The sequence below is a fragment of the Lampris incognitus genome, chromosome 13 (assembly GCF_029633865.1).
Source record: "Lampris incognitus isolate fLamInc1 chromosome 13, fLamInc1.hap2, whole genome shotgun sequence".
Classification (NCBI taxonomy): Eukaryota; Metazoa; Chordata; class Actinopteri; order Lampriformes; family Lampridae; genus Lampris; species Lampris incognitus.
The window spans coordinates 35,460,725-35,468,731 of record NC_079223.1 but is presented as its reverse complement, the minus strand read 5'-3'; the positions used below and the strand labels follow the sequence as shown (position 1 = coordinate 35,468,731).

The window sequence follows — 8,007 nt, the reverse complement described above, 5'->3', positions numbered from 1 at the left end:
TAAGTTTGCAAAGTTTATGTTTGGAGAGTAACCATGTAAGTGAAAAGTCACATGATGCAAGTTAGAAAACCTTATGATGTTTGCGTTAAGAAGATGGGCAACATGAGAGCAAGTGGGGGTGTTGACATGTATGAAACAAGTATGCTCTCAATTGTTGAAGTAAATCTATATTTTTGTATTAACACATAGACAAACTTGAGTACATACGGGTACTGTATGATGGACAATGGTAACAGTCAATGAAATGCGCTGAGATTGACATGTGGTCTGTGCGTATGTAACTGTGCATCTGTCAATAAAGTTTCTCTTTCTGCGTTGTTCCGGTAAGAGCAGAACTGAAGCCCCACTGTGTAATTCTTCCTTCGGAAAGTTAGCATTTATTTCGGTCTAGCACTGGGTAGGCACGCCAGAATCGCTGAACAATTCAACTCTGACAACAAAAGATGTGATGAAAAATTCAATTTAAAGTGTTAGTTGAAAAAAAAGTGACAATTTAATAGTAAAACATACTTTTTTTTGTTCAAGGCTTCTCAATCACGTGATTTAAGCCTCCTTGTTGCACATTGTCACCGAGGTCAGTGCACATGTCAAGTTAGCATATAGGTTCAGAATTATACGATTCTGAGAAGCGCTAACACCAGACACAACATCGGTGAAGTAACATATTTTGGTAAAAACTCTTTAAAATCGCACATCATTCTGGAGGCACATGGCCCATCAGTGTGCAGAACGGGGGGAAGCGATGTAGGATCACGTGACCTCGCCCACACAGGATGTCCCATGTGAGGAGAGAGTCATAATGTGAGGAGCTACAGTTACCTCGTCGTGTCCACAGGAGCCCAGCACACCTAAAGTCAGAGCAAAGTTTTGAAGGAAATCTACTGTCCGCCTTCCTCCTGCAAAGAGCAACGTTTCTCCTTTTCTTTCTTTCTTTAATATTCTCACAGTGGCATTGGGTTCGTACACTAGAAACGTGTTACCTCATTCTTGAATCTAAATCAGATTTTCTTTTTTTTCCCCCCACGAAAACTAATTTCTGTCATACACTCAGATTATTTCTTCTTTATTTCTTCTTCAGTGTATAAATGTTTGCCCGGGACGTTCACACCTTTATTTTGAGTTTGCGGCATCTCTCCATTCATGTGGCAGAGGAGCGGACAAGGCGTCCGTGGATACAATGAGGCAGTGTGCTGCAGCCGCCTTTGGTGGAGACAATGAATACTACAGCAAGATGGGACGACGGCGCTTCTCACCGGACCGCAGACGCTTCGCTTCAACGCCGAGGAGCCAACAGAGGTTCGTAAAAAAAAGAAAAGAAAAAATACGAAATCTTTTCAATAATTTCCTTATACTCTTGTCGGGACATGCCTCGAAGCGAAACACCGTGTACAGAACTAACGCGATATCGTACCTCCATCCAGAGAATGTGAGCGTGCACTGTGATACTTAAAATATATCATCATGCGTTATTCCAACCTACCGAGCAGCTCAAACGCCAAGATACAGCTTTTCTCGTGTGGTGCAGTATCCCACGTCACACCTTCGGTAGATTATACTATATCTGTAGGCATCGTGGTTTGGTGCCCTGGTTTAGGTTTTGTCCACGCTTTTCTCGATTGAACCGTATTTCTCACATAGCCGAGGATGTCGAACGTGTGGCAAACCAGATCCCTTCCTTTGGCTGTGTTTATTCTGATAAGGGGTGCAATGGCAATGCACACATTTATTCATATTCTCTGTCACACCTCCCCCCCTTCACAGACCACGCACCACACCAGTCCCATCTGTTCTGTTCTTATAGGCCTCGACATAACATGACCCCCCCCCCCCGCTACAGAATAAGAAAGATATGCATTTTATTTTGCTTTACCGCTTGGCAACATTAGGGCTTTTTGGAGTCATCAAAACCAATATTTACTGGTGAAATCCATATAAACATCAGAGACGAGGCCAAGACAAATCAAAATGGTTTTCAGTATTTGCCCAGCGCTGTTAATTGTTTACATTAGTGCTCCTGGATGAACAGCAAGACTCCTCACCAGACGTTTAGTGTGTGGCATATACATAGATAGCTATGAGATCCTGCATCGAGGCTGTGAAGGCAGCTATTAATTTAATTTGTAGTGAGATGATAAACAGAGTGATGTGTGTTTCTGCTTGAGCAGATAGTCAGATTTGCCAAACGCTTCAGCGACTTCTGAATATGTAAAAGCACTCAGCTCAAGTGCTTCAGCCTGACAGTTTGACGGCTATGGTGTAATAAGCTCAGATAATTGGGTGATATTTACTTACAGAGCACACAATCAGTCCACAACAGCTCGAAAACTGTCTCTTTCCTTAATGATATGCTTTGTACAGATGATTCCCTCTCTTGACAGGTCCAAATGGCGGGGAGGTTTTGCATTGGGGAAATACAGCTCCCAGACATAGAGATATGATAATGCGGGAATATTTATTGCCCATAATTTTCATTGGGTTGAGTTTCTGTTTCGTTCCAGATTGAATTGTCAAAAACATGAGAAAACCCAATGTTAGTGTAACACAACCACTTGAGATTCTGTGGGGAAGAGCAAAAGACACCCATTGGTTTGGCCAGCTGGTAAGACTATGTCAGCATGAGGTATCCTGCAAAACCTTACTGGACTTTGCAGTCTTGCGTGCAAGTAATCTGAGAAGTCCTCTTTGGGTATTCCCACAGCATTAATACTTATCTGTCATGGCAAAGCACATGTTTTAGTTTGCAGCCCACCAAGCCCAGACATGCCCTGTACCCCTCTGCATTTCCTGTCTTGCATTCAGGACACTTGTGAGGAGCTGGAATCAGGATTGATTATGGGATTGCTCACATATTCAGTGCTTTCATGGCGTTTTGACTTTACACCTGTAATGCACTTTTTATTTGTAGATATATATGGTCCCTGTGCTTTTTACATTAATGCATGATTTTGCACTAAGGCTTCATTCCATAACAGTGCCACAAGTTTTTTTTTTTGTGTGTTTTGTTTAATTTGAATGGTTGATCATTAAACTCACACTCAAACCTGGAGTCTGGGTTTGCCCAACATCCGTTTTTCATGTTTGGTACCTTAAGTTAGAAAATGTTCTGCTGAGTTTACTGGCACTGAAATACAACCTTGTTTTGTGCTAAGACTCATTTTCAGTCTTGAAGTCGCCCTTTTTCCTTCTACGAGTCATCTGTATCCTGTTGAAACTAAATGAAACCACTGAAATTAAACAAGTCCTTGCCAGTTAGTGCCACTTCCGTTCATCATTTTCTCCCTACTCCACCCCTATGTTCATGCCATGGCTTTTCCAGGTTTCAGTCAAATTAACCAGAACATGAGAGCAAACTATAACACATAGCTTCAGTTTACAGCTTTGTATAGGGCCAATTTAGGACTTGAGGTCCACCAAGCAACGGGTTGCTGTGTCCTCTTTTAAGTAAATTTATATCAGCGAAAGTTTCTGATGTTTTATTTTTTATTTTTTCTCATGATTTATTTTGCATTTCAGTTTTAAGGCATTGCTTAACATCTGTTTTCCTTATTCCAGATTGAAGCATAATTCTCTGTATGGCAAGCAATGACTAGAGAGCTGAGTGAGCAGGCTTCTGCAAGACAACCACCATCAATTAACACAAAGACTGTCTAGACATCTTACAACAGACCCGAGAATAAGAATGAGGACCAAGTATGCTATAGTCTTCATCTGTGTAGTGGCCCTGGTCATTATTGAAAAGGAGAGCAATATCTTATCAAGGTAATGGAATGGGAACAAAGTGTGACATTCATTTTTCAGAAAAGTTGAGTCAGAGGGGATTATATGTCTGAGTGCTCTGATCGGAGTGATAACCAGCATCACCAACTAGTGATGGTGCACGAGTCCAGACCCTTGTCTCTAGACCCTCATGTGCACCGGCTGGCTGAACATTGAATTCCACAAAACCCTCTTTCCTATGTTTGTTTTTCACGCTGCATCTTTTGCAAGTGTCTTTAGGTCAATATCAGTTGAGAAAACTATCTGATTATCCCTTACTCTCCAAAACTGCTGAGAGACAGTTAAGCGATTAAGTCCCTTGTCTCTGAAACCACATATCTCTGTCCAATGACCTAAGATCGTCTCCTCACAGCAATTTCTCGCTTTTCTGTGTCCCTCACCATCAATATTGATTAGTTATATTAATAAGGTCAGTGGACAGCCCATTCATAGCTTGCATGTTAGGGTGGGCTTATGGCTGGAGAGACATTAACAGGAACGTCTTGGGTTTTATCCAACTAAAGGTCTTCGGGAAGTGTTGAACAAAAACTGAACTGGTATCATTCACTTATTTCAAGTTGCCTTGGATAAGAGTTTCTGCTAATAAATCAAAAGTAGCGTCCGGGTGGCATAGCAGTCTATTCTGTTGCCTACCAACACAGGGATCTCTGGTTTGAATCCCCGTGTTACCTCCGACCAAGCCGGAGGTAACACGTGTGTCCTGGTTGCTGCACTAGTGCCTCCTCTGGTCACTTGGGGTGCCTGTTCAGGGAGGAGGGGGAACTGGGGGTAATAGCGTGATCCTCCCACGTGCTACGTCCCCCTGGCAAAACTCCTCAGTGTCAGGTGAAAAGAAGCGGCTGGTGACTCCACATGTATCAGAGGAAGCATGTGTGTAAGTAATCTGCTAGTGGGAGAGGGCCGCAGACCTCTCCGAGTGGGAGAGGTCTGCAGCCCTCCCCGGATCAGCAGATGGGGTGGAGCAGCAACTGGGATGGCTCAGAAGAGTCGGGTAATTGGCCAGATACAACTGAGGAGAACAAGGGGGGGGGGAATCCAAATAAATATATAAATAAATAAATCAAGAGTGTATGCTGCTGCATGTGTATGAAGCCAATTTGTTGTGATGAAACCTCTTTCTCTTCATTAGGGTCTCTGACAAGCTGATCCAAAGACAGACCCCGCAGCAGACCCCGCAAACCCCATTAGGTTACAACAATGCAACGCAAAACGGCTCCATGGCCATGCTCAAACTGCTGCTCTCCAGACTTGGTGACATGAAACTGAATTATTCCAACCCTACCGAGGAGCAGGATGAAGAAGAGGATATAGGCAGCTACAGTGGCAGCCATAAACACATATTACTCTTGGCCACGACTAGAACCGGCTCCTCATTTGTCGGGGAGTTTTTCAACCAGCATGGTGAGAACATGTTCTACCTGTTTGAGCCTTTGTGGCATGTGGAGCGCATGCTGACCATGGCTGCCGGAGGCTCAAACGGGTCGGTGTCGGCAGGGATCTACAGAGACGTTCTCCAGGGACTCTTCCTGTGTGATTTTGGTCCTCTTGAGAAGTTCATCTCTCCGCTGCCTCAGGACCACGTCACCCCAGACCTCTTCCGCAGAGAATCTAGCTTATCCCTCTGTGAAGAACCTGTTTGCAGTCCTGTGGTCAAGGATGTTTTCGAGAGGTATTGTAAAATCTTCAGGAAATAGTGTGTCTGTTGCCAAGCTCGCATCGGTTGAATGTTAAAAGTTCAAGTTCAAGTTTCTCTTTACTATCATATACATATGAAAGAAAGTACCATGTAGCAGGGTGTCCAGGTGGCGTGGCGGTCTATTCCGTTGCCTACCAACACGGGGGATCACCGGTTTGAATCCCTGTGTTACCTCCGGCTTGGTTGGGTGTCCCAACAGACACAATTGGTCGTGTCTGCGGGTGGGAAGCCGGATGTGGGTATGTGTCCTGGTTGCTGCACTAGCGCCCCCTCTGGTTGGTCGGGGCACCTGTTTGGGAGGGAGGGGGGACTGAGGGGAACAGCATGATCCTCCCATGTGCTACGTCACCCTGGCGAAACTCCTCATTGTCAGGTGAAAAGAAGCAGCTGGCAACTTCACATGTATCGGAGGAGGCATGTGGTAGTCTGTAGCCCTCCCCGGATTGGCAGAGGGGGGGGGCAGCGACCGGGACGGCTTGGAAGAGTGGGGTGATTGGCCAGATACAATTTGGGGAAAAAAGGGGGAAAAATTCCACTAAAAAAAAAAAAGTACCATGTACCTTCAAATGCAATGAAATGCATGTGCCCTGGCTCTCTCAGCCCTTGGATACTGTATAACAGGAAATAATAACAGGAAATAATCTACGGTTGGAAGCCAGATGTGGGTATGTGTGTCATGGTCACTGCACAAGCACCTGCTCTGGTTGGCTGGGGCGCCTGTTCGGGGGGGAAGGGGAACAGGGGGGAATAGCATGATCCTCCCACGCGCTACGTCCCCCTGCAGAAACTCCTCACTGTCAGGTGAAAAGAAGTGGCTGGTGACTCCACATGTATCGGAGGAGTCTGCAGTCCTCCCCAGATCAGCAGAGGGTGTGCAGCAGTGACCGGGACGGCTCAGAAGAGTGGGGTAATTGGCCAGGTACAATTGGGGAGAAAAAAAAGGGGGGGGGAATGAGAATGGAAACGATCACGATTTCCAATTTTTTATCTCTATATAAAGGTTGTGAGGATAACGCTTCATTAGCAGCCATAATACTGAGCAGTCTTCTATGTGAAACACTGCCAGATTGTGTGGAAAAGAGTTTACCAATATTGCCAAAATTGTGATTGTTTCCCTTTGAGAAGGAAAATTAATTGTAATGCTATGGCAAGGTAATTATTGTGTAAAACATTTTTCCTTTTCTTCGCCCAGGTACCACTGTAAAACCCGACGTTGTGGACCCCTCAACTTGACCCTTGCTTCTGAATCCTGCCTCTCTAAAAGACACCATGCCATTAAGACGGTTCGTGTGCGACAGCTGGATACACTACGCCCCTTAGTAGAAGACCCTCGCCTGGATGTGAGGGTAATCCAGCTTGTGAGAGATCCGCGGGCCATCCTAGCCTCCCGCATGGTGGCCTTCTCCTCAAAGTACCAGACATGGAAGGCCTGGGCGCAGGACGGCCAGGTGCCTGAAGATGACGAGGAGGTGAAGAGGCTAAAAGGAAACTGTGACCAAATCAGGGTGTCGGCAGAGGTGGGGCTGAGCCAGCCTGCCTGGTTGAGGGGGCGCTACATGCTAGTGCGATATGAGGACATAGCCCACTACCCCATGCAGAGGGCAGAGGAGATGTACCGGTTCGCAAGGATACCTTTCAGCCCTCAAGCCAGGGAGTGGATTCTGAGGAACACCCAGACCACGCAGGAGGCTAGTGGGGTTTACTCCACCCAAAAAAACTCCTCAGAGCAGGCACTGAAGTGGAGGTTTAGCATACCCTTCAAACTGGCTCAGGTAGTGCAGAAGGTGTGTGGACCCACCATGGAGCTGTTTGGGTATAAGTTTGTGGATGATGAAGAGACGCTACTCAATAAATCCATCAGCTTACTGGAGGAGAGGTTGTTTCACTACTCATATTATCAGTGATGGAGCCGTGTATGTATTGAGAAAAAGAAAAAGGAAAAAAAGAGAAAAATTGCAGTTGCGGGATGAGCTCTACGAGGGGCCATTGCTGAAAAACTATTGTGCCAAGAAAAAAGAATCTTCTGCTTACTAGACATTTGGACCTTCAGAAGACATATCCCCCTTGCCAGATATGTGCCTCAGTGGATTTTAAGGGATGGACATCGTGCTAAATGATGCACCAGAGAATTTATACCGAACATGTCAGTCGAGAGCGTATTTATTTGCAGGAAAATTATTTTTGTTGGAACAGGCTAGTTTTCAAGGTCTATATTACACAGGCAATGTTTCATATGAATCAGATGAGCATAGATAGCAAGCCTGGCTTGTAGTAGATTATTACATTATATTATGAAAGTATTTTATTAAGGTATATGAGATGTTATTGTTGCTGATAATATGCTGATAATTTGAGACAAGTTTCAGGTTAAAACTAATACCTTGACAGTGAAGTGATTGCATATGTTGTGTGACTGGATGTGTGTGTATGAGAGAGAAAGAGAGAGAGAGAGAGAGAGAGAGAGAGAGAGAGAGAGAGAGAGAGAGAGAGAGAGAGAGAGAGATGTGTGCAGCTTTGTGTTTCTTTTGATAGAC

General features: G+C 45.0%; 1 protein-coding gene across 1 annotated transcript; it reads left to right on the top strand.

Annotated features, from left to right (window-relative positions):
- Positions 1-3,679: 3,679 nt before the first annotated feature.
- On the top strand, positions 3,680-7,377 carry chst3a (carbohydrate (chondroitin 6) sulfotransferase 3a). The gene is made up of 3 exons (XM_056291439.1): positions 3,680-3,759; positions 4,907-5,446; positions 6,666-7,377. The coding sequence occupies exons 1-3, from the start codon at positions 3,680-3,682 to the stop codon at positions 7,375-7,377; spliced, it is 1,332 nt and encodes a 443-aa protein (XP_056147414.1).
- Positions 7,378-8,007: the final 630 nt, after the last annotated feature.

Bases quoted from the DNA above. Each gene is read 5' to 3' on its own strand.
- chst3a (XM_056291439.1), top strand. From the start codon at position 3,680: ATGAGGACCAAGTATGCTATAGTCTTCATCTGTGTAGTGGCCCTGGTC. The intron at 3,760-4,906 runs GTAATGGAATGG...TCTCTTCATTAG, and splicing joins GAGAGCAATATCTTATCAAG to GGTCTCTGACAAGCTGATCC. The intron at 5,447-6,665 runs GTATTGTAAAAT...TTCTTCGCCCAG, and splicing joins GTCAAGGATGTTTTCGAGAG to GTACCACTGTAAAACCCGAC.